Source organism: Strongylocentrotus purpuratus, unplaced genomic scaffold (assembly GCF_000002235.5).
Source record: "Strongylocentrotus purpuratus isolate Spur 01 unplaced genomic scaffold, Spur_5.0 spur5_scaffold_1, whole genome shotgun sequence".
NCBI lineage: Eukaryota > Metazoa > Echinodermata > Echinoidea > Camarodonta > Strongylocentrotidae > Strongylocentrotus > Strongylocentrotus purpuratus.
Window position 1 is genome coordinate 27777452 of NW_022145594.1, and position 26444 is coordinate 27803895.

At 38.7% G+C, this 26444-nt stretch overlaps 1 protein-coding gene across 2 annotated transcripts in view; it reads right to left on the minus strand.

The window, feature by feature from the left end:
- The window catches only part of LOC589064 (DNA polymerase epsilon catalytic subunit A), a 52587-nt gene that overhangs the window by 2905 nt on the left and 23238 nt on the right, over window positions 1–26444 (minus strand). Inside the window, exons 21-47 of one of the 2 annotated variants that reach the window (XM_030977944.1) lie at window positions 25368–25525; window positions 24215–24410; window positions 23404–23529; window positions 22860–23051; window positions 21751–21831; window positions 20577–20699; window positions 20100–20336; window positions 18741–18947; window positions 18050–18115; window positions 17747–17816; window positions 16667–16763; window positions 15957–16095; window positions 14644–14750; window positions 14127–14255; window positions 13448–13529; window positions 12919–13003; window positions 9210–9370; window positions 8481–8656; window positions 7648–7762; window positions 6544–6698; window positions 5745–5834; window positions 4877–5165; window positions 4317–4433; window positions 3430–3501; window positions 2512–2714; window positions 935–1073; window positions 9–223 (exon numbers count right to left, since the gene is read on the minus strand). In XM_030977944.1, the coding sequence (XP_030833804.1) occupies window positions 9–223; window positions 935–1073; window positions 2512–2714; window positions 3430–3501; window positions 4317–4433; window positions 4877–5165; window positions 5745–5834; window positions 6544–6698; window positions 7648–7762; window positions 8481–8656; window positions 9210–9370; window positions 12919–13003; window positions 13448–13529; window positions 14127–14255; window positions 14644–14750; window positions 15957–16095; window positions 16667–16763; window positions 17747–17816; window positions 18050–18115; window positions 18741–18947; window positions 20100–20336; window positions 20577–20699; window positions 21751–21831; window positions 22860–23051; window positions 23404–23529; window positions 24215–24410; window positions 25368–25525 (3827 nt within the window). Of the gene's footprint in view, window positions 1–8; window positions 224–934; window positions 1074–2511; window positions 2715–3429; window positions 3502–4316; window positions 4434–4876; window positions 5166–5744; window positions 5835–6543; window positions 6699–7647; window positions 7763–8480; window positions 8657–9209; window positions 9371–12918; window positions 13004–13447; window positions 13530–14126; window positions 14256–14643; window positions 14751–15956; window positions 16096–16666; window positions 16764–17746; window positions 17817–17979; window positions 18116–18740; window positions 18948–20099; window positions 20337–20576; window positions 20700–21750; window positions 21832–22859; window positions 23052–23403; window positions 23530–24214; window positions 24411–25367; window positions 25526–26444 lie in introns of both variants that reach the window. The other variant, XM_030977943.1, reaches the window with a different exon arrangement.

Sequence of the window (26444 nt, forward strand, 5' to 3'; positions counted from 1 at the left end):
GTACTCACGCTGACTGTCCATCTTGGATGAGCATGGGGTCACGACACAGGTCGAGGTCGCGACAGTGGTTGCAGAAGCGACAGATGACCTCCGGCAGGATGTAGGAGAGGCAGGGGTCGCGCCAATCAGCGTCGTCTGAGAACTCCCCGACACTGATTAGACGCAGGAGGTTGCGTTTCATCCGGCTCACTTGACTGACGATGTTAGAGTCCAGAGAGAGGACCTGATGGAACAAAGTCAAGATTGAAAATAAAGATTTATGCAAAAGGCAGACAACAATCAAACTGGTTAGAATTACAATTTGACTAAAGATAACAATGGCACAGAGAGAGGACCTGGAACAATGTCAAGATCGAAAGTAAAGATTTATTCAAAAGGCAGACAAGAATTAAACTGAATGGAATTAAAGTATGACTAAAGATACCTGGAGCACTGTAAGACTAGTACCAAAATATTTTTAATTCATATTTGAGTAGGCCAAAGCTACCTTTTAATCTTTGATCAGTAACTCTAATATTAAATTGCTTTTCCATATGAAAATTAATGGGAAAGTTCCGACAAGAAGCTCATTGTCCATGTACATGTACCTTCCTCACCATTTTAGTTCTGAAATTTACCCAAAAAGGTTCTTTATCCCGCTTTGAATTGAGCTTAGGAAGAACAAGAAATCAGGAGTTTTGAGAGAGCGTAAAGATCTGGACAGAATGTAATGGTTTATAAAAGTCACAGTGTACTCTGAAGCAGAGCCATGGACACAATGAAATAAAAACAAATCATTCACTCAAACCCTCTGGACAGCTTTTCATGAAATCGTCATAAGTACAAGTTCACCAACTTCCATCGCAACGCGTGTTAAACTTAATACACATTTCAATGGAATGTCTGTGAACTTGTACTTCTGACGGTTTCGTGAGACGCTGTCCTGATTACTTACTTTTGTAATGGCCTTCACAAACTCCAGCGATGGGTTGTTGAGAGGTAGGTAAGACCCGGGGAGCCGAGGGAACTCTGAGGATGGTTCAAGACGCGACTGCCGCGATCCGGACAGTCTCTTCTGGATATCCTGGGTGATCCTGTGGAGGAATTTGATTTGATTTGATTTGATTTATTTTTCAACTCAAATATCCACAAATTAAAATGACAAACATAAACCATACAGTGTTACAATGTATAATGGAATAAATGAATTATACGAGTAACAAAATACTGATAAGTATATACGTAATAAAATAAGTTTACAGAGTACATTTAAGTTTGAGAATAAGACAAAATATTTTTATTGCTTGATTTGACTGAGAGGGGAAAAAAGGGAATCTCAGAAAAGCTAGGCTTGTTGAGCGAGATTCCCAGTATAAATTAAGTACTAGACCATCGTCAGCATCAAAACCTGCACATGTCTGCTTCCAGAGAGACCAAAGATGTGTGAAGGAAAGAAGGGAACGCGTTTGTGAAATTACTGGCAATCAAAAGATCTAAACTTGCTTAGGAATTGGTACGATTGTGTTGGAAATCACAATGACAATAGAGAGATTAATTATCATTTGTCATTAGCACAATTAACTCTTCCCATTCCCTTCATCTCACTATCATTTTGTAGTCGTCACCGTCGTCATCATCATCAACATCATCTAGTTGTGATCTTCATCATTGTCGTCAATACCGTTTTCATCATCATCATAAGCCTCCCTCCACCATCATCTCCATCATCATCGACCATCACTACCATAACCAACAGCGACACCATCATCACCATTTCACCACTAGCACCATCATAAGTGTTACCTCATATTCCCATTATCATCTTCTTCTATATCATCATCTCAATTCATCATCATCATCATCATCATCACCACCATCACGGCCACCACCATTCTTGTTCTCTCATATTCTCCTCATTATCATCTTCTTCTTTATCATCTCAGTTCTTGTTCTTGTTAAAGAGGCATAGCACAGGGCTCTCATGGAGAATTTTACACCATTCGGTTGTTTACCAAATAACATGTGTTGTCAATCACCAGGAAAAGCCTTCAATTTTATGCATACAGGTCTTATGTGACTCTCTGCAATCTCCATCAATCGTCCCTCAAGGAAAAGTCATTATCTTTCATTTCCCTCACCCGACGTCTCTCCGGACTTCGAGAGAATAGGTAGATATTTCTTGATGGGACCACAAGTTTGCTGTGTGCAAGACTTGTACACCCATCAATGTTATTTCCACCAAGTCTGGTATCAGCGAATATGACCTATGATCAGGGACCCGTTTCACAAAGCCTTTTTTTCAATGACAAATGACAAAAATCAATGACAAATCTGCTGATAACCAATCAGAAGCAAGGATTTCAGTAGCTTATAACAAAAACTGTCATTTGTAACTGATAACAAGTTTTGTGAAACGCCCCCCTGACTCCTTTAACCCTTTGCTTACGTGAATCTGGTGGTCCCTGTGTTAAGCCTATGGGTCTTATCAAATTCAGTAATCAACGGGATAACATCACATCACCATCTACTTACGCAAAGAGTCTTTGCGAGAGCTCTTCGTCCACCAGCCCCTGTGAGTAGCCGACCAGGCTCGGGGTCGTGGTCAGGTCACCCTGCGTCTTCTGCGTCTGGCTCTGGTTGTTACGGCGACGGATGGGCGTGTTGCCGGGCGTGACACGGTCCTGTTCTTCCTGGATGTGCTTGTGAATGGCGAGGATGTAGCCTGCAATGATCATCTAGTCAAGGTAGGGTAGAATAAACATAAATAATGTAATTTAAGATTCAAATGAATTTATTTCTCATGCAAAACATAATACAATGAATAATTATATTACAAAAATATGCAATGAAACAACAAATATAATAGAAAAAGCACGAGATAAGAGGAACTAACTAGAAGCAGAGCTTGTTGAAGTGTTAGTTCCTATTTATTGAAGTTATTCTGGGACCCTGAAAGTTGATCCCTTGGTCTTCATTTTAATTTTAACTTTAAAACCTAGAATAATTCATATCAATATTTTAGTGTTTTTTCTTTACGTGTTATGGTGTTTGTATTTCATATATTATGATCTTAAATAAAACCAACCAAACCATATGATTTAAATAGATGAGAGATTCACAATATGAAAACGAAGTCATTGGACCAAGTGGTGTAAATTATTTTACTTTTGACAAAATCCACTAGTGGTACTTTCATATTTGTTATCCTTCCATAATATGTCATTGTGCCAATCTTATTGATTGGGTGTTTGAAAGAAATTGTGAATATTTAGACTAAACAATCATTCCTCTTGCTCTTGCTCTCTCTCTCTCTCTCTCTCTCTGTGAATGATGACAACTATGTACCATTCTGAATTAAAGTTTTGCAACAATTTCATTAAAAATGCAACTTTGATTCAAGTAAGTAATTTTGAGAAATTTGCAATGAGGACCAAGCTAATTCTCACTTACATTGAAGGTTGTCTGGCAATTCTCTGCCGTCGGTAGATAGTGCATTAAATTCCAGTTCATCTCAACCTCCTCCTGCATGAATATTCAAAGAGATAATTAGATGGATGAATAAATGAATTTTAAACAATTGTCATGTCACTACATGGTAATCATATCAAATTTAAATGAGGTACACTGTATCTTAGTGAGCAGGCGATCTATCAAAAACCATCTCTCCCCAAACTGAAAACTACATGTAGTTAGCTTCGGCAGGCATGCTTCATGTCAAAGCTACTATTTCAATTTCTAGTGCATATCTGAATACAAGAATAGGGTTTAAGATAGGGTGAAGAAAAATCTTGGAACCAGCGGGATTTGAACCTGCCACCTACTGCTTGCCGGGCAGTGACTCTACCACCAGGCCACTGGTCCATGGCATAGTCACGATGAAATGGAAACAAACACCTCAGTTCTCCTGATTCATTCTGACTTATTAATATCCATTAGTCCGCCATTAGGACAATAGCTTTGAATGTTAGGCTCCCTTGGAGAAGTTTCAATTGTTGTAAAGAAATGTTTGGCTCACGCACAGTACAGTGTATCTCGTAATTGTAGAAAAGTCAGAGAAAAAAAGGAATAGACACACGTACATGTACATGTACATGTACAATGTAGTTGCATGCCGTTCTCCCACAGCAATATTTAGGAATCTAAAGCCAAAATTAGGAATACAGTGTATTTCATATGCTTTTGTACAGATGTTTTCAGAAAACACAAGTAATAAAGGGTTCATAATACTACTTGAAGGGAAAAAAAATATATGTTGTCAAAACACTGCTGATATTTGTGCCTCCTCACTCCATATAAGAGTACAATATAAATTATTGCAACATTTCTTGGCCACTCACCTCAGTATCCTTCTGATTTGGTGGAGTTGCCATGACAACATCATCCTCTTCTGTATTCTCACTGTTCTCTCCTTCAAGAGCTTCTGGTATCTTTCCCTTCACACCTCCATGGTTGGCCTGTAGGATTTAACAAAAACAAAAGATAAAGTTTAAAGGTATCGTTTAACAATGTTAGATCTGAGATGCACCGCCATACATGTTATCAGTGTCTGTGATATGGTGTAATATTGAAGCCCTAAAAAAATTGTGCTTCAAAATGATCAAGAAGTGCCTCAAAACGTACAAATTTTTGAGTGACCGGTTTTACCATACTCATTTTCCCTCATAGACTGTAGTGTTAGGAAAACCGTTAGTAAAAACGCAAAATTTGGTTTTGATTTCCAATCATAAACATCTTGACAAACAGACAGGCCATTGAAACATGTACTTAAGGAACCTGTCTACAAAGGCCATGTTTTGTGTTTCCTTTGGGCGGTCCCTATAGGCAGGTTTGACTGTACATACATATCATGGATTATTTGTGGCTATCAATAGGCAACCTGGGAAGATGATGAACTTACTGTATCCAGCCACATGATAAGCTGCCAGCACTGCTTGTACGAGAGCTCCACCCCGTGGAAGAGATCATTCGACTTGATCGTGTTGGTGACGTAGTCGACGTAGGTGACCGCGTCCACGATGCGCGTCTTCTTGGTGCAGATGACGATCTGGTTGTAGTTGGCGTGGACGATGACCGCACCCAGACGTTTGAACTCTGACATGAGCTGCAAGAAGAGCTTCTTCATGAGACCGTTAAGGGTGCGTCGGAGTGCGGGGTCGTACAGGAGGGCCGAGGGCGAGCATAACCACCTGCCGAAGAAGAACAGTTATGTTTCATTATAAAAGGAAATTAATGTTAACAACACAATGTTGCAAGCTGAAAGTCTTGTAAATTGTAAAAGACAGTGGATTCATGAAAATTGCAAAAGATTCAACAATTTTCATGGCAGAAAACTTTTAGAAATTTGAGTCATTCGAATTTGGAAGAGTTTCAGGCAAACAGATGTTTCTGGTTGTACAATACATTGTTGACAACTGTCTCTGAAGTAAAGAAGTTTTACTTCCCAAAATCAGGAACATTAAAAAGAAAAAGGGGGGAAGGAATTGGTGAAGATATTTTCATCACAGTCAGTACCGATGACATTCGAACCTAAACCTTATTATTTGTCATAAACCATAGCAACCACAGTCAATTTTTCATATCCACTAATAACCCTGTCACATTGATTATATCAAAGAAAAACTACCATGAATGGCAAAATCTTGGTCAGCTTTGAGTCAATCCGTAATCAGTTTTGCAGTTAGCCAGGGGTATAATGCATTTCCCATAAAGATGACCATGTGTAGGAACATCCTAGGTAGACAACAATAAACACGCTGCGCACTGACCTGTAATAGTGCATGATCTGGTAATCAGCAAAGACATTGTGGTAGGTAGTCACATCCCTCAGCCAGCCATGAACCATGGTCTTCATTATCCTGTAAGGAATAATCAGAGAATAGTTTACAGAAGATCTAGAGAATCTAGCAGCAATAGATGTTCATTCAAGCAACCTGGCTGATGATGATAGCTATAGTGCTAGAGTTGATTGTAATGATGACGATGCTTACGATGATGATAATAATATTTAAAGCTTATACAGCGCTTATAAATAGATCAACCATATCTCTAAGTGCTTTACAGATCAATGACGATGACACTCACGCTGATGATGGTCATGATAAACTTTTTTCCATTTTCCAATAGTACATGCATCACCCTCCAAACCATTAACTAGTATGCAGGTGAAAAATCTAATTATCCATGATTTCTAAAGCCTTGAGCAGAGCCTGGCTATGTCAGTCTTACAGAGCCTATGCTGTCAGCCAACTCTCACAGTGCAGACACTGTTATGCACAGCGACAGACAATGGTTCCTGCCTGCAAACTAACAACTACCTCCCGAACAAAAACTTCCCCTAGGTAGGTGATGATTATTGCAAGAGAAGGCAGATGTCAGAAGGGGGATTATACTCGACAGGTTCATGTACACTGAACTAGATACATTAATGGGGGATAAATACAAATTTATTGGTTTTTATAAGAGTCAGTCCTATTACGTATCAAATAAATAACCTGTTCATCAATAGTTGTCTGATGTACATTTACCATTACTGAAGAGCATTGTAAAGATGAAAGCTTTTCTCACCTGAAAGCCACAGTGCAGAGAGCAGTCTCATCATAGCTTGCCAGTGATGCAGCCGCTCCTGGTTGCCCGGATACCATGTCTTCCAGAGATGTCTGCTGGATCGCATCAAAGGCAATGCTACCGGCCGCACCTTCAAGCTCACTGACCTGGTGGGACTACACAGGCAAATAGAAGGACAATTAACATGCAGGTGAATGACAATGTCAATGACAACCTAAAAGATTTCAACAACAAAGAAGGTCAGGTAAACTTTATTGTACATAGATATGGATCGCATCAAAGGCGATATGTAGACATGTATTAGAACTCTTGAAAAAATGAATTATTCCTCATCCCATTTTTTTTTTGGTGTGCATGTTTTTTACATGAAAGTTGTATTTTATATGAATGTTAATTTTTAGCAACATTTATATATTGCATTCAGTTAATCTGATCTGAACAACTCCTTAATATATGGACATAAGGAATACTGCATAACCACAACACAATTTCTTTCAAACTGAAATTGCATTACAGTTACCCAACATACAATGTATCTTGAATTGTGACTATTTCATATTGGGATAACACTATTTCTACGAAACCCATCCAAACTTATCTCAGGCTTCAATGAAAGGAAATGTAGTAGGCAGTTTCCATGCGCAGGTCATAATTTGTTGACACCGGACTCGGTGGAAATACCATTAATGGGTAAATCAAGTCTCGCACACAGTAAACTGGGTGTCCCAGCAAGTAATACTCATAGTCTCTGGGAGAGTCTTTGGGTGCGGGAAATGAAAGAAAATGACTTTTCCTTATGGGGCAATTTCTGGAAAATGCAAGGCATTCAAATAAGACCTGTTGGTCGTAAAAGTGAAGGTCCCTCCTGTGTTTGACAATACCGTTTGGTTAATACATTTTTATCATAATTGTTATATACTATTGTTATATTGATACTATGTTGTAAACATGTTTGTACTCTCATAACCTGAGAGGGGGTCGATAGAGTCAATTAATTACAATCTTACAATCAATCTTATTCTTCGTGCCAAATAGCCTATGATAGCCCACTACTATGTGTCTTTACTATGGAGCAGGCAAATCAAAGCTGAATGTTTAACTTACTTGTAGTAGAGTGTTGACAGCTAGGTTAGCCATGTCAAGATCAACACACACAGTCTGATAGCAACCAGAGTGGTTTAGCTCTACCCCTCCTGACTCATCAAACTCAGTCACCAACCTGGTAGAAACAGAGAGATTTAGATAAGATTAAACACAAAGATATAGAGATTTAGAGAAAAGTAGCATCAGAGCATCAAGAGAAACATTCTGTGGATTTCAATGCTTCATCTGTTTATAGATCAACACACACAATCTGATAACAACCTGAGTGGTTTAACTCAAAAATGACAAAAAAGAAAATATGTGACATAATGACAACAGCAGCAACAATAACCTTAATATCAGGCATTTTCATAGTGTTATTATTAGCAAGAATGCTGCAGATGATAAAATCTCCAAGAGAAAGAGACTTAGAAGGCGAAGCAAAATATAAGTTCATTTCAGTTTCAATAGCCAAAGCAGTGGTATTAATGAAATATTCATTACAAAAATGAATGATATAATCTTTAACTGACATTATCCAGGGCATTTCATGTAAAGACATCACATGTGGGCACATGATTGAACATTTCATTAAGTAATGCACAAGGCTACTAAAATTGCCACATGGTTGATTTCTTAAGTCTTTGTGACCGTGTTGAATAGAAGAAGCAAATAGTAAACTGAAATGTTAGTATTGAGATTTTTCAAGAATAGCTGCTTTCAACAGTCATATATGTATATGTAAGGTCATATTTTTGAAAGGTTTACAGCCTATCAACAACAACAAAAGTTATTGCCTCCGGCATCACCTACAGGTGTGGAGGCATAACAAATACAAATTACAAACTCCTCACCTATTATCATCAGCCTCTTTGCCTCCCAGGTCGGGTCTGTTGGTGGGCGACGCCCACATCACATGACCGTGCTTGTTGAGATGACGAGCGAAGAAGAGATCGGCACCAGCTATCCCAGAATCCTCTGGGAGGTTGCCGACGGGAATGTGGAAGTAGCGGCTCTGCTCCAAGTAGCTCTGAAATGCGCAAGAAACAAAAATATATGCTTAACAAAGAATTGCTCATAAAAATTGATTTTCTGCAATGGAAAACAGACGAGGAATGGAAAAAACAAAACCAGTTATATGTGAAGAGTGCAGAAAATTAACTTTCTAGATCAAACAGTGCGTGAACGCATTGCTCTATTATTTTGATCTTTCAAAACTGTTTATATTGGATTCTCTGTTTGAAAATTCATGGGGAAGGTACATCTCTTCCAAAATTACTGAAACATTCTGATTATAAGTACAAGATAAGAGCTTTAGACATTGTGCGTTTTGTAAGCTCAGTGAAATCTGGAAATAAAGACCACACAGAATAAATAGGATATTGGTTTTATGGAGGTTTGCATACCTGTCAACCTATCACAGCAAAAATTATGAAGCTATCAAGGCAACATAAGTAATACTCCGACAGAATATATCAGAAAAAGACAGGAATCTAAGTTTCAAAACAATAGCTTGAAAGCCAAAAGATAGAAAACATTCCTCCAAAATAGGAATGGTTGGTAGCCATGAATGGAAAACATACCAGTAGCAAGTAGTCTGCATTGAGGTAGTGCTGTAGCAGTCGACGGGAGCCCTGTCGCTGCCAGTCCAGCACGCTGTAGATGTTATCGCTCTCGGCGATGTGGAGCTTCACAAGGGGGAAGTCTTCCATGGCAGGGATACTTCTGGCAAGCTCTCGGTTGCCTGGTATGAGATAAGGGAGGATTCAATAGATCAGTTCGCAATTTTATCAATCAAGCAATCAATCATTTCTTGTTTTGAGATAACCTCCTTTATAAATTTGAGCCCATTGTTACAGAAATTGGATGTTCCCAAATTTAAAAGAGAGGTCTGACTTGGGAGACCAGCCCCAATTTGGGCTGGGGTTTTGATTGTGTAGAAAGTTTGGACTGAGGTTGTTAATGGCAGACCTGTTTATAGTAGTGCTGGGAAGATGATGCTTGAGAGCTTCCAAGGGGCAAGAACCAGTATTTTATGAGTTAAATGTAGCTGTAAATAGGTTTGTAGTTTGTAAATAATGTACATATATTGGATCTCACCTCATTTTTTCTTGTAAATAAACATCATATTCACTGTTCGATAACTCCTTTCTCAGAGACTGTAATTTGTACCTTGCATGAGAATTAATTTAGGCTAAAGCTATACCCTAGAGTTTAAATTCTCCCTTTCTAACCAAAGAATTCTAAAAATTATAACACTATTTATAACTAGAAATTTAATTCGTCATGGGGACGAATTAGGTGGTCTGTCTTCAATTCTTATGATCATGCTCATCTTCAATTCAATTACCCCATGAAATTATGTTAATGTAAAATGATGTATTAAGATATGAATTGATGAATGAAGTACTGATAAACTGATGAACTGATAAATTGAACTGATGTAAAATGAACTGAATTGATGAGCTAAACGGATGAACTGAAGAACTGAACTTAACTGATGAGCTGAACTGATGAACGAAATATTGAGCAATTATCATGATGATGCATAATTAAGTTATATTGACTGCCTTCTGGGCAATACGACATATATCGCCCGAACCAAAGGTGAGGGTGATATATGGCAAGTCTTATTGCCCTGAATTAGGCAGTAAATATTACTAATATTAACCACATCAGATATCTAGAGCAAACAAGAAACTCTTACTATCTCATACTATCTTATCAATTATAAATTATAAATTACTATCTTATAAATTATGTAGCCTACACTCCACAGGATATCCTAGCATTAGAAGTTGCAAAAACATCGTCAAACAAGCACTGTGCATCAAGTGCTTGACGAATTTTCGATACACTGCAAACAGTGTGCCAAGGGTCTGATTGTTACGTCACAATAGAGTTCGTGCATGGTGCGCATGTTGTTATATGCGTAATATACATTGTCATTGTCACCAGCAGCTGGTGCGCGATGTTATTTAACAACTGGCTCGATTATTTCTCACGAGTTTGACACGCAAAAAATTGTGGGGTCAACTTGCATCCTAAAGAGCTATAATGTATTTCGTATAGGCATGTTTTCGCCTATATGCTATGTATTACAAGAGCTCGCACGCACAGAAATTTACCTTGAACGGGCCCTCATTTCGTTATTAATGGTCATAAAGAGATGAACATGGTATCAAATTGTTCGGAAAAAAAATGGGCAATACTATGATAGACAAAAAATGATGATTTTAGTTTGCGTTCGATCATTACGAACAAAAACGTGCGCGCAAATTTATGCGCGCACAAAGGTGTGCGCACGCAAAATTTTTGAAATGCTTGAAATGGCCTAAAACGTACTCTAATTTGATTAAAAAGTGATTATGAGCATTTTTTATTTTTGCGCGCACCTACGCGCGGACGGACGCGTACGCGCGCGTTTATTGACCTCAAGTTGACCGGACGGATATTAACCTTAATCGTTATAAATATGAATGAGAAATGATTTACGGTTATGAAGATATGATCATGAGTTGATTTTCAGAGTACTTCACAACATGGCGCCTGGATGACGTCACGATATTTTGATGAACTTGAAAATGTTCCTGTCACGTCTTATAAAGATGACCTCTAACTGTGTCAAATTTGAAAGAAATTGGACGGTTCAATTTTGAGTAATCGTGCACACAAAATAGTGGTCACAAATTTATTTTAATTGAATTGTGTTTTTGTACAAATTCAATTAAAATACTAGAATTTAATTCGTCACGAAGACGAATAAGGTGGTCTGTCTAAGTCTTATGATAGATTTGAGAATGGGAGAAGTTATAAAGACATGTAAACAATGATGATCATGATGAACATGATGAACATGATGATGATCATGATAGTAAAGGTGATGATGATGATAATGTTAAATGACGATAAAAACGATAATGTTAATGATGATGATAATGATCATGATCATGATGATGTTGATGATGATCATCTTCAGACGATGATGATGATGATGGTGACATTGATGATGATGATGATATTGATGATGATGATGATGATGAGCATGAGCATGATCCTGACATCTGATTGAAAAAATGAGGAAATAGTTAGATAGCAAATAGTCTCAGCTACAACATACTAAAATTTGGGAGAAAACTGTTGAATAATAACCGAGATACTGGTCAAAACACATTGTCATGCAGATTCAGGTTTTGAAAAAAGTGACCTCCCATAGACATAACACGCAAATATGACAAATTATGCATTGTCGCCTTTAATCGAATATTTAACTATGATGACGTCATCTAAATGAAAATAAATGGCATATTTTTGATAGAAAATTATCTCAGCTCCAACATATCAAAATCTGGGAGAAGATCGATGACCGATAAGTGAGATAATTTCAAATAAACAAAGACAAAAATGACGTCATCAACAAAATACATTTGTTTGAGTTTAGATGCCAATATGATGACTTTATTTCACTTTGTACGAGTCAGGGTGGTATGAAATCATATCTCCAACTCATGCTTTCTCCAACCATGATATAAAAATTGGGGGTCGATGGACTATCTGAAGAGCTATTTTGATTTTTAAAATGGCATGTTTTTGATCAAATTTGCATTATATTGCCCATAGCAGCACGCGCAGATTTTGAACTTTGACGCGCGCTCACGGCCTTATGAAAGGTCAAGAGTGACTGAAATTTATGTAAATTGTCATTTACGGTAAGAGGAATCTAAATCATGTAAACAATTTGAATTTGACCATTTCCGCGCGTTGTGAGCGCTCGCAACGCGCGCGGGGACACTTACGGACGGAAAATTTTGAAATGCTTACAATGACCTGATTCGTACTCTCGTTTAATAGTTAAGTGATTTTGAGCAATTTAAAATTTTGACGCGCGCGTACGTGCGCGTCATGACCTTTATGTGACCTTTGATGACATGACTTGTTGACCCTTGACCTGAAGTATATGTGATATGAATATGAATGACCTTTGCTTATGCATCATGAAGATATGATGGATAACGTGATTTCACAAAATGGCGCCTGGATGATGTCACGATGAGTTGATGACCTTGAAAAGGTTACTGTCACGTCTCATGACAATGACCTATGACTGTGTCAAAATTGAAAGAAATTAACACAACCGATCTTGAGTTAACCGATGAACAAAAAACGGGGAGAAATAAAAATAAATAATAATAATAATAATAATAATAAATAAATAAATAAAGAAAGAAAATTCTGACGAAAACAATAGGTGATCTGTCGAAAACGACAGACCACCTAAAAAGAGTGACTTACTTAATGTAGACTGGACAGAGATGAAAGTCGGTCCTCGCTTCTCGTCCTTGTAGGCCAGTAGCAGTCGATGAATGGTACGGTATGCCTAAACAACAAATAAAAAAGACAAAGCCATAAGTGCATGTGCATCGTGATCTCAATGCTGTAAATGGGGGCTGGCATTATAGAGTGGTAGACATGTTACCATTGTACTCAATATGAGTACAGTCAAACCTGTCTATAGCGACCGGCCATGGAAACACAATGAGTGGTCTTTGCGGACAGGTGGTCTTTGTAGACAGGTTCCTGTAGTACATGTTTCAATGAGAAACCATTTTCAACAGCAACAAAAAATGTGGTCTTTGAAGACAGGTGGTCACTAAGGCAGGTTTGACTGTATATCTAACCCTGGCCGAAAGAATTTCTGGTACATGTGCTTCTAATAATAGGAATCTCTCATATAATATTCTGGAGCCAAAAGGGTGCCATAACACAAAATAAATGATTTTGTCAGGCGTTTGTAATGTATGAGACTGTGAAGACTGGTTACCTTTTTCATGTCCTTCTCCACCACGATCTCAAAGGTATGGTCCTCCCGAGGAAGGAGTTCATTCTCGCTACTGCGCTCAGCCCTGGTAGTAAAAGAAATCATGTTTAAAAAAAATGACTTATATGTCTCTGTAGCATGAAAAGTGAAATGAATATGTCCTTTAAGCATTGTTCAGTAAAACCTTGGCAGTTATTGTATGATGACGTAAAGTGATATATGTGTCACATTTCTGTATCTCGTAACACGGAGCTCTGTGAATACGCACAGGACCTTTTTACAGTTGCTTTGCATTTACACAAGAAAAACAAATTTGCAATTTTTTTTTCTTTCTTTTTCGAGACGGTTTAGAATGAGCCCTTACATGTATAATTTGAAAATATGCAAATACTGTACAGCAGTTTGTGCATCGCATAAAAGAAGATAATTTTCATTTATTTTCAGATTGAAAGCATAGGGATATTTCTTTATGAAAGATATGAATAAATCAGACAACCAGTTATAATTTATATTCCATGTGGTATTGATTGATACCCAGATTTTTATCAAAACACTACAGGGCTCCATTATCAAAATCTAGAAGAAGCACAAGCCTTTATTTGTCCCAAGTTAATCACTTCTTGATAACAATTTTGGCAGTTTGAACAGCCTACTGAAGTTGAAGGATTAAAAGGGTACTTACTTGGCTTGCCGTTCATGCTGGTACATGGAGTTGAGGTTGGGCATCTGATTGGTCCTGACCGTATCCACGGCGATGACTGTGGCCTTGGCGGATGTCGAGAAGAACAATCCCATCATGCACTTGGAGCCTCTACAAATTTCCAAAGGTAAAGTTTAGGGGCAATCATTTTGGATATCAGGAGTAGTTATATTGAAGTAAAATAAGCAAAGCATAAGAGGTATAATCCTGTCATTGTGGATAGACTTGTCTACTTCTTATTCTTACATGATGGCAGTTTAATACTCACATGACACTAAAGTAGAGCTAGCTCAGTTTGCATTATAGGTCAAAGTTCAAAGGTTAAGCACACAATGTTGCGGTAAAGTTACAATGTAGTTTGGACAAGTTTTGAAAGGTAAGAAATAGTTCAAAGTTCAAAGGTTACCTACAAAACATTATTTTACCGGTACCTTGGAAACATTGCAATCTTGCCTGTTTCACACTATTAGGAATGGGTCAAAGTTCAAGGGTTACTCACACAATGTTTTGGTAGAAGTAGACCCTCCTGAGGCTCCCAGCAGGGAGGTACTGGAACTGAGCTAAGGTCTTGAACTCAAGCTGGCTGAGGTCAAAGGTATCCATATCCTGGAAGAGAAACACAGTAAAAACAACAACAACGTTAAATTACAATTGGTGGATTAACAACTGCATAGTATAATAAAATAATCACTCTCATCCGGACTTATTAAATTCAATTCAAAAATGTTTTTTATTATAGCACAAACATGGTTCATACAAATATAAATGAATTTTAAATGAAAGACAGCCATGGCTGGAATATTTATGTTTACATGTTAGGCACAATAGATAACACTTTTAATTATCCCTCAGTAGGAGCCAGGGGTGATAGTGGCTTTTTTTCTTCTTTTTTCAATCGGGAAGAAAAAAAATTGGAAAAAAAAAATTAAAAATTGGGGAACCGATTTAAATTGGGTTTTTATCAGACCTGAGGAGCTTGGCAGGCCACCTTTCAACATGCACACACAACAATGCTCCTATAAAGCTTGAATGACCATCAACACCATCATTGCCATCATCATCAATATCATCCTCATCACCATCAATTACCACCACCCTCACCACCACCACCACAATCATCATCAACATCATATCTCCTATCTAGACTCACCCCTCCCATAAGGAACCTGGCCCAGTCAACTATTCACACATATCCAAATTTCTTTGGGGCCCAAATACTCTAATCGTCATCATCGTTTTCATCATCATGAACACCATCACCATCATCTTCATCAAAATCAACATCATCATCAAAATTGTTATCATCATAAACATCCTCATTACCGTCACCTCTACCCCCACTGCCACTATCAATAAAGCGCTTTTGCAAACAAGACGAAAGGCGAGGATGAGGGTAACCAAGCGAAACAATCAATCTGCGCATGCACGAACCAGAATTTCTCCGTCTTGTTGATTTTCCCGACCATTCTCGGCCATAATAGCGTCTGTTCCCTAAACACAACTGAAGAGCTGTATCGCCATACCATTTCGTACCATTTTCGTAATGTAACCAAATTTAATGCATAAGTCTTTGTAAAGTGCCTCAATACAAATCATTTTTTATTCACTTGATAAGAATAATAGTATTTCAATAGACAGAATCGGAACTGCATAAATTAATTGATCTCAGTTTAGTGAATCCTCCCGTCATCTTTGCTTCCGTCGTGTTTGCTAAAGCGCTCTATTGTCACCATTACTACCGCCGCCGCCACCGCCGCCGCTGCCACCACCACCACCACCACCACCACCACCACCACCACCGTGAGTACTCACCCCTCCTAGTAGGAACTTAGCATGCTGTCTGTTGACCATACACACGCATCCGAGCTTCATCAGGGCTCTGAACTCCAGAGGAACCTGGGTCTCATAGACCCCCTCGATGTCAGGAGCCGCTAGATCTGCTGTCAGTTCACTGTGAAGAAAGACAACAGATGTTAAAGGGAGTGTAGCTTGGCAAATACTGGCTACCGCCATCTACGTCTTCTTTTGGACAACTGTACATAAACGATTGGACTTAATAAACAGTAGTCTGCAACTGAAACTTTACATGGTCAGCGGGCACTAGCGTTCGCGAAACAGACCAAAGTTCTCCTCACGCTTCGGTCTCGTCATGCTATAAATTGATTTATCCCGATTACTGTGTCTTGAGAATGTGGCATATAATAGCTTACACTTACAAATATTCAACAAATTTACAGGGGGTATGAATAATTCTGTTGTTTAAAGTATATACATGGGAATCAGGGCATTAATTCACAAAACGGTAATGATTGCTAGTACAAGTCCACCTACATCACAATGAAAGACATGTGCTAGAATTAACAGATGCTGGCAAACTTGACAACAGAGTAGATACTAAAAACTTAAGTCATATGATTCAAAACAAAAATAAATGCACAACTGTAAAATTGAATCTATTCAAGCCAAAAGAATGTCATTTTTTCCATTTTCTTTTGGTAGAATTCCACAAAAGAAAAGCTTACTTGGCGTGTTGTTGGTACAGCTCTTCTGGTACGGTGTATTGGTAGAGATTCAGGACTGGATTGGATCTGGGCAAGGTTCTTGTCACTTTCTTCCACACTAGACAGCAGACAATTAAATTTGGAAGATGGTCAGTAAATATGTGAATACAATTATCATCAGTCAATACAAATTTCATCCTCATTACCACCATCTTGTCATCATCATCATCATCACCACCACTACTACCATCATCACCATCATCATCATCATCATCATCATCCTCATCCTCATCATCATCACCATTATCATCACCATCATCATCATCACCAACATCATAATCATCACCATCATCACCACTACCACCAACATCATCACCATCACCACTACCATCATCATCACTTTCATCACCATAATCATCATCATCACCATCCTTGATTTCACCATCATCATCATTGCAATCATCATCATCACCAACATCATAATCATCACCATCATCCTCATTACCATCATGTCATCATTATCATCACTACCATCATTTATCACCATCACCATCATTTATCACCATCACCATCACCATCATCATCATCACAATCATCATCATCACAATCATCCCCATCACCACTATAATCACAATAATCATCATCATCACCACCAACATCACCACCAACATCACCATCATAATCATCTCCTTAATAACTATCATCACCAACGCCACCATCAGGGAGGGACTTACTTGCACCCTCTATGTTCTTTTTAGGAGTCCGTTGGTTGACATAGAGGCTGTTCACACCGCAATGTAGCACCCCCTTTTTTCTAGCACGCGCTAGACCGCGCTATCTCTCGTGGACCACCCCCAAGAGGTGCTCCAGTGGCACGCCGTTTTGGCTCGCCGTGGCTCGCTGTTGGGCGGACCGAAACGACGTTGTACCTTCCAATAGGTAGCGCGGTCTAGCGCGCTATCTCTGCCGGTGTGAACAGCCTCATAGAAGACTCTAGGAACCATGAGTTTGATGTGGTGAAGATCGGAACCAAAATCATCATCACCAACACCATCATCATCATCATCATCACCACCACCAACACCACCATCAGGGACTTACTTGCACCCTCTATGTTCTCTTTGGGAGTCCGTTGGTTGACATAGAAGACTCTAGGAACCATGAGTTTGATGTGATGAAGATCAGAACCAACATCATCATCATCACCATCACCACCACTACTACCATCATCATCACCATCATCACCACCAACATCACCATCATCATCACCATCACCACAATCATCATCACCACCATCATCATCACCACAACCAACACCACCATCAGGGACTTACTTGCACCCTCTATGTTCTCTTTAGGAGTCCGTTGGTTGACATAGAAGACTCTAGGAACCATCAGCTTGATGTTGTGAAGATCAGAACCAATGAGAGCCCACAGCTTGAACAGCCCTGGATGACCAGTCTCCATGATCTACACAACACATTACAAAGCCATTCACGGTTAAACTTCATAAATGTTATGTTTTATGGCACAACACTAACGGGGCGTTGCAAGAAAATTGCTATTGATTGTAAGTTGCGATTGATTGCAAGTTGCAAAATTTGCAACTGATATTTGCAATCGATTGCAACTCAACTTTTTTGCAACGCCCCACTAGACTCCTAAATTTCCTAGGATTTTGTTAGGATTAAAGTTTTAACAATTAAATTAAGTTAACAAAATCTAGCTTTTATTCTCGCTCTCTCTCTGTGTCTCTCTCTCAACTAATTGGGCGTGACAAGAAAGTTGAGTTGCGATCAGTTTAATCGCAAGACTTACCCTTGATTTGGGGGATTTGCAATTAATTGCAACTTTCTTACAACGCTCCATTACGGCTTTCACTAGAAATACATTTTCATGAATCAGTTGTGTGAGATTCTGGAGTCATCTTTTTACTCTGATGTTCTTCCACACTTGCATAATAACAATGATAATGGTCACAAATAATTGTTCACCTCTCCCTAGAACTCAACCTTCTCTTTAAGCTGACTGTCAACAATTTTAACAAACAGTACGATTGATCTCAGAACTAAAAATTTAAAGACATCATTCTAACCTGAATGATCTGCCAAGGTGAGTCCAGCATCGTCTTTGCCGTCCGTCGGAAGAAGCTTCCGAGTCCCGTGCTGGCACCGGCTCGTACAACACCCCCTACACCGGCATCCATCCCATCGTCAAGGCGACGCCGTTTCCGCTCTTTCCTCTGCCTCGCCTGCAGGGCCCATTTCTGCTTTTGGTACTCCACCCACTTTTTGATCGTTTTCTGGATAAATCAGAGAGAAAGAAAAGAGGAATTGAGAGAATCAAGAGAGAAATTTTCATAGTCCTTTCCGCACCCTGCAATAGCTAATTTCTGAACCGTTTCAGGACCGACCCACAATTGACAAAGATGGCCCCACAAACATCCCAGTCAATTAATACATGATGCATTGATTTTTACACATAATACAATGTTCCTTGCTGAACAACATATGTAAGACATTAAAACTGACAAGTACTGATCAAAGATATTATGTGTTGCTTATAACTGCCAGCATACCGATAGTTTAGCACAATTTCTAGGAAATGTTATTAATGACCAGTTCACCGATACAATATGCAAAGACTTATTCAAGCGAATAATATTGAGATGGTCTTAGAAATTATGAAAGATGCATTCAATACCATAGCAGTATAAAACTGATACCCTTGGAGTGGGCCTTCCATCAAAATTATCAGCATTAGTCTCTTTGAAAAAAAATTATGCCCTAGGCCTCTGAAAATCAAAAATACAGACTTGCTTTCCTAGCAATTAGCATAAATAAGCAATTAACAAATTAACCCATCATGTCTGAATGTTTCTTGCCATCTCCCCTCATCTGCAATATAAGAACTCCCTTTGTCTCTCTCTCTCTCTCTCTCTGTCTCTCTATGTCTCTCTCTTTCTTTCTTTCTCTCTTTCTTTCTCTTTCTTTCTCTTTCTCATCACTCTAACTCTCCTTCTCCTACACTTCTCCCTTTCTCTTTCTTAAACAAATTTAAATGAATGAATTTTTATGAAATGTCTATATGTTTGATTGTTTATTTATGTCATATTTTGTGTTATTTTAATTTGAATTGTAATTGTATTGAATCTTTGTAAAATGGATCGCAATTCAGCCCTTGGCTGCGATGATCTTTTAAAGACCGTCAATACTACTGGGCCAGAAGGGATTAGACCCCACAGTGAGGTCACTGACAGGTGGCTATCTCATTAACTCAGCTCTCAACTAACATAAGAAAAAGAGGATCATGGGGGACCAACAGGCACCGATTGGGAAAGTTTTCTATATAGAGGGAGCAAGTAGCTACAAGTAGGACAGTGGGGCTTTAAATTAACCATTTCTATTCTATTCTATCAATGTTTTGTGAAGAAGTAACATTGCTTGAATCTAACCCTCTTTCTGCCCATTCCTGGAGCTGGTCCTAGAACATCCTCCCAGGATTCCGTCAAGGCTGCGCTGCTCTCGACACGAGCTGATCTGCTTCCTGCGTCGTCTCTCTTCCTCTTGGTTGCCACGGCAACCTTGGTCGACTTCTTCTTGCCTCCAGAGGGCGCTCCGAAGTCCTCCATGTCGACGATGTCTGGCTGGCTTTCTGGTTCCATGTCGAGACTTGGTTCTGGTTCTTGTTCCTGTGCCATAGATAGTATTGAGTTTTGGAAAAAGGATGGTGAATTCAATCAAACACTTAAACAGTACCCTACAGGTTTAGGTTTAGGGTTACAAACTGGGTTTTGGGTTAGGTATAGTGTTTAATAGGTACAGAGTCAAAGTTAAGAATTTGGTTTGTGTAGAAAATTGAGGTTGAGCAATTTTGCAAGAGTAGTAAAACCTGATTAAACGAAAGAACAAAAGGCAGATCTAAGACTTACCACAGTTTTTGGTTTCCTGACGAACATCTCGCTGATCTTCTGTTGCTTGAAGACATCATTCTTCTCACAGAGCTTCTTGTGGAGCCATTCAGGATGGGCTACACGTGGGACTGGGTTAGCTACCTTCAAACCAAAGTCATATAAGAATACTAATTTGATCATATCGATAAAAGAAAATACGTGCTTGGCTAGTACCCTCTCGATCCAACATGTATAAAACCTGTTCGAAGATATATATCAAAATATGTGACAATAGCAACAAATTTTGTAATAATCACTAAAAAAATAATGTATGCAGCAAAAAAAAAACCCACACAGAAACAGGTCATGTTTAAAATGTAAATGAAAAGTGAGCGTAACAGCCTTAAAACTGAATGAACATACATGTACAGATACAAGCTGCTGAAACCCACCCCCCCCCCCCCCTTTATGGCTTAACCCTATTTTAACTGGGCTATTTCAGACCAGGTTTTTACTGGGGAGAGGTCAATTTGACCCCCCCCCCCCCCTAAGATCTCGGCCGTTTCAACGCCGATCGCCGCGAAAATTTGCATGCATGTCAAGTGAAGTGTTTTCACATTTCTGCCCATAAATCATAGATTATTCATGTTTACCTATTCTTTTTCACTAAATATATTTATTAGACCATTTGGAATAATAATACAACACTAAAAATTGGAAGAGCCAGGTTATTCCTTATGTTATCTCTTGTTTTTATAATTTCTTATGTATTTCATTGTTTTTTTAACTTATGTATTTTATTGTTTTTGTTGTTTTATTTCATTTATAACTACAATTCAACTATTTTGACCCCAAAACAAACATCTAAACTTTAAACAAGACTGAATTACCAATGTTTTATCTATTTTTAGGAAAAATGACTTTTACATATGTTTTGTACACAAATCACGAAAATGAGCGATTTTCGGGCTGACATGCAAAGACAAAAGGTCACGTGACCTTGTAACCGTAGGTCCGATTTTCGAAAAAATTATTTTAAAAGATGCGTAAGACTCAAAAGTAAAAAGTCATGAAAGGAAAATTTTATATCTGCCGCGGTTTCGGAGTAGTCACGAAATTTCTACAGGGGGGGGTCAAATTGACCCCCCCCCCCCCCAGTTAACATAGGGTTATAACGAACAAGCCCTACTCCTGGGTGAAGAGAGTCACAAACCTGTTGAAGTGCAGCAGGGATGGTAATGATCTTCGAAATAGTGCTACCCAGGCGCTCAATGTAGTAGTTCCAGTCAAGAATCTACAAAGATGATATAATAACAAAAATATGACGATACAAATTCATGTTTCTCTCGCATTCCTACAAATTTCTCGACATAAACAGTTATAATTGAATGCTTATCTCATCCTCAATACTCAGAGATGCCAACTTCTTGACACACAAAAAACAGACTGAATATCCTAAAAATCAGATTTTCTATCACTGCCCCGGGCCAGTAAAATGTCAGAAAATGTTTTAACGGTAAGAACGGTCAAATAAAATGTTAGCTCTTTTATTAACATTCAATGAGAAAATTGTAAAGCATAGATTGTGTCGGGGTTGCAGCGGTTTATTTGTACATGTTTCTATGCCATTCAGTTTTTTTTGGAAAAGATGAAAAATAATATTTTAAGAGGCGATATCGTTTTGACGTATTTCACTCTTATTATCATAGTAAATACAATGAAATCGTACTGGTTGGCATCTCTGTATACTGCTGTTCAATTCTTAAAGTTCTTGTCTGGTGTACAGTACTTTGGCACAAAATTATTAGGAGCAAGTAAGAGTAAGAGAGAGGAAATTCTCAGATTTATAGCTTTGGGATTCATCTTTTTCTCAATAATATTCAACCAACTTTCACCAAGTATTCAACAATCTGAGGAAAAGAAGTCTGCATCCACTAGTAGTAAATAGTTCATAGGATTCCATTTGTTGGGCATGTTTAATCTGGACCGAGATCATGGGGGTGTTTCACAAAGACTAAGATTGACTTACATGTAAGTTGGACTTGAACTATGGCAGGCCTTTCATGCCACTGGTTCCTCTAACCATTCCTGGCATTAGTTTCCCAAGGGACGTACAAATTGTGGTCACAAATCTACAGAATTAACATTTTGTGATAGTTCATTATTGAAGGAAAAAATATTATCTAAAGATCATATTTGAGAGACCAATGGTGAGAGCAACCAGTGGCTTGAATGGCCTGCCATAGTTCTAGTCCAACTTATATCGATCTTAAGTCTTTGTGAAACACCCCCTATATCAAACAATTCTCCTTGAACACTCACTGTTCTGATGTCAAAGTCCGTCATGGTCTGGAACTTGAGCCATTTCTTGAGGTAGTGCTTCTTGATGCTCGGCTCAGCCTGGAAGATCGCCATGGGGATGGCCCGCTCGGTGACCGGGGCGCCGTCTGGTTTCTTAGCGATGACAAACTTGCAGGCCAAGCCCTTGTCCTTCACCATCTGATCACCAAGGAACTATCAATAAAAATTCAAGATAACAATTTTGTGTTAAAGGCCCACTGTACTACTTGTAGCTCCCTCTATGTAGAAAACAATGCCTAATTGGTGACCGTTGGTCCCCCATTTTTTTCTTTTTCTTATGTTAATTGAGAGCCGATCTGATGAGATAACCACCTGTCAGTGACCATGCAGGGAGGTCCAATCCCTCCTGGCCAAACTAGTGCAGATAGACCTTAAGCATGATTTAGTTTGTTTCTTTCTTCTTTCCATATATCCATCTATGTACAGAGTATCTTTGAGTGAATCTTGCCATCTATCCTGTATTCTTTCAATACCAGCAATGATTCTATTCATACTACTTTCTTACCTCTGCAAGTCTCTTTGCAGTACTGATGGACGTGGATTTCTGTTCGCCATAGTCCTCAAGCTTACGAGACATGCTGCGATTCTCAGAGATCAAATGAAACAGCTCACAGTCTGGCATGTCCACAGCCTACAGAGGGAGACAAATAACACAAAAGATAACAGGGACAATGGTAAACGCTAAATGGCAATGGGCAATTAAATTTTCTCAATGGATGCCCCTAATTTTCCAAACTTGATAATATTAGCATCAAACAATAAATCGTTATATGCCTCAAAGAAGGGTGACAAAAGAAATGCTGTCATATTTTTTCCTTGTCACACTTGTTATGAAAAGATAAAGTAAACAGACTTATAACCTTGAAACTATTGAAATTGAGGCAATGCTTGGACTGCAACGAGGCAAAAATTTATGATGCATTTTTCTAGAAATGTATATAAACGTTGGGGTGGATGATGTTGAGAAAACTTTGGAAGCAAAAAGTAGCTCGTGAATCATGTATATATTACTGTTACAAAAAAAGATAACTGCATACTTTGAGTACCCCGTTGTACAGACCTATCAAAAGAAAAAGTCTTTTGTCAGATATTTTCTTATTTTTATTTCATATACAGTGAAACCTGTCTATAAAGACCACCCAAGGGAGAAGCGGTCTTTATAGGCAGGTGGTCTTTATGTACAGGTTCCTTTAGTACATGTTTCAATGAGAAACCATTTTCAAGGAGGAAAAAATGTGGTCTTTTTATACAGGTGGTCACTAAAGCAGGTTTGACTGTACTTAAAAAATGAGCATTATCACAGATTTGTTTCGCACCTTGCTATAGAGAACATCCAGCCAGTAGTCAGCAATCTTGGCAACAGCAGCGTAGCACTCCTCCAGGGTCGTGCCTTTCAGGAATGCTTCAAAGACAGAGGCTTGGAAGATTTTGATCAGCTGAAGCTCTCCGTTCCGCTTCACCTCAAAGCCCTTCAGCTCAGCCAACGATCCATCGAAGTTGAACACAGCGTACCTGTATCATAATAAATAATAATAATAGGCATTTGTATAGTGCCGTCTGTCTAGAAATTCTATTCCGAGGTGCACTAATTATTACCCCGGCTTCAGCATAGCTGCCATTACAGCGCTGCAGCATTTCAATGAATTGATTCCTGCCAGGTACCCACTTATCTCACCTGGGTCGAGTGTGGCAAATGAAGATTAATGCCTTGCCAAAGGACAACGACCTTAAACCACTCGACTACGAAACTTCTACAAGAGAGTATAAAAGAGAGAGCAGTGCAGGGAGAGTCAGACAGGGGCAAGAATAGTCTGGCAGGCACATAAAACTGTGACTTAAGTATTAGGTAAACAGGAAAAAATAGTCAAAGAAAATTCAGTCATGCAAGTAAAAGTATAATGAGAAAAAGAAGCTCAAAAAAGGATCAGATTATAACAAATTGTCATTGCAGGTCATTCAAACAATTAAATAAAATTATGAAAATATGCAATATGATCAAATGAACCTAACCTAATGATACTCTTCAAAACTGGGTGGTAAAGACAGCATTGAATTACCTTTAAAACACCTTAGTTAATCAGGAAAACTGTTTCTTAAGGAGAGTGCAGCCTGACAAGACTACGTCTTTCCCGTGGCCTGACTCGGGGCCAATCTGGTATAATATAATTAGGGACCACACAACGGCAGCAATCACGTGCATGCAACATACGCAAAACCGAAGCGTGAGGAGAACTTTGGTCTGTTTCAAGAACGCTGACCATGTAGAGATTAAGTCACTGACGACCGTTAATCAAGTCCATTTGTTTATGTGCAGTTGTCCAAAAGAAGATGTAGATGGCGTTAACCATTATTTTGCTAAGCTACACTCCCTGTAAGTGTAGATATACCTTACAATGAATCCCTTTACATGAACATTTCTTCTAGTTTAAAATGGCGAGCGACCCTTCACCTTTGACCTATTGACCTCACCTCTTCTTCAGCTTCTTGCCTTCTTCCTTGGACGCCGGGAGGATCATGGCAAGGTAGGGACCGTCTACCTCAAAGAAGATGGAGTTCTCTTTCCTGACCTGGTAGGTCAGATTGCTGGGGTCAACCAACTCCTGGTATTGGTCGTTGGTGTTGTAGTCCTGGAGAGGATAGCAAAAAAAAAAGATATTTTTATTACTATATTTTCCAAATAACTGGCAGGTTATAGAAAGGTATCGATCCCATTTTATAATGTTGAGAATCATATTAGACAATGGGTTTTATATGTACAAACTTTGCAACAGATGGATGCCAAGGAAGGACCAAAAGCCATCAGGGCATCCTTTAACGAAACTGTCAAAATTACAAGTTCAATGACATCCCATTGAAAAGCGTGTATTAACCAAAACAAACTTTTTAATGAGATGCTGGCAAACATGTACAGTCAGACCGCAGCCGGTGCAAAAACCCTCTATTTTACTCAGCACGTATGCAAGAATTTACGTGTCTTGTATACGTAATGCGTAGTGCAGACGGTCTTCCCGATCGGCAGTTTTTGCCTTTATAACTGTTCATTTCTCATGAAATGGGTCTTATTTTAAAGATAAGAAGTTGCACTCTCTATATACTTATATGACAATCATGTTAGATATATTTTGAAAACAGATATTTCGCCTTGAAAATGGGGTTTTTCGACGATAAATCTATCTAAAGAGTAGGGCTGATTTTCACATAGAAATCATTCTTGCGTCAAGAAGATGTTATAATCAGCATAAAGCATAAATATTTTTCTTTACAATGATATCAAAATTATTTTATTTTACGCTGTACCAAAGTCAGGAACCAAAAAAAATCACGCCCATGTTTATGAATAATTAAAAAAAGTAGTCAACTTTGCCGATGTGATAATACAGCGTTCTGATTGGTCAACTACGTCAACTACGTCATATATGTTCCGCTTTGGTTTATTAACATTCTAAAAACCAGATTTTAGTAACCTAGTTTTGTGGCGTGCGCCTGTAATGCACGTGCGCATAAGCAGTCATGGCAACGATCTGAGGACCCTGGATCAAATACGTT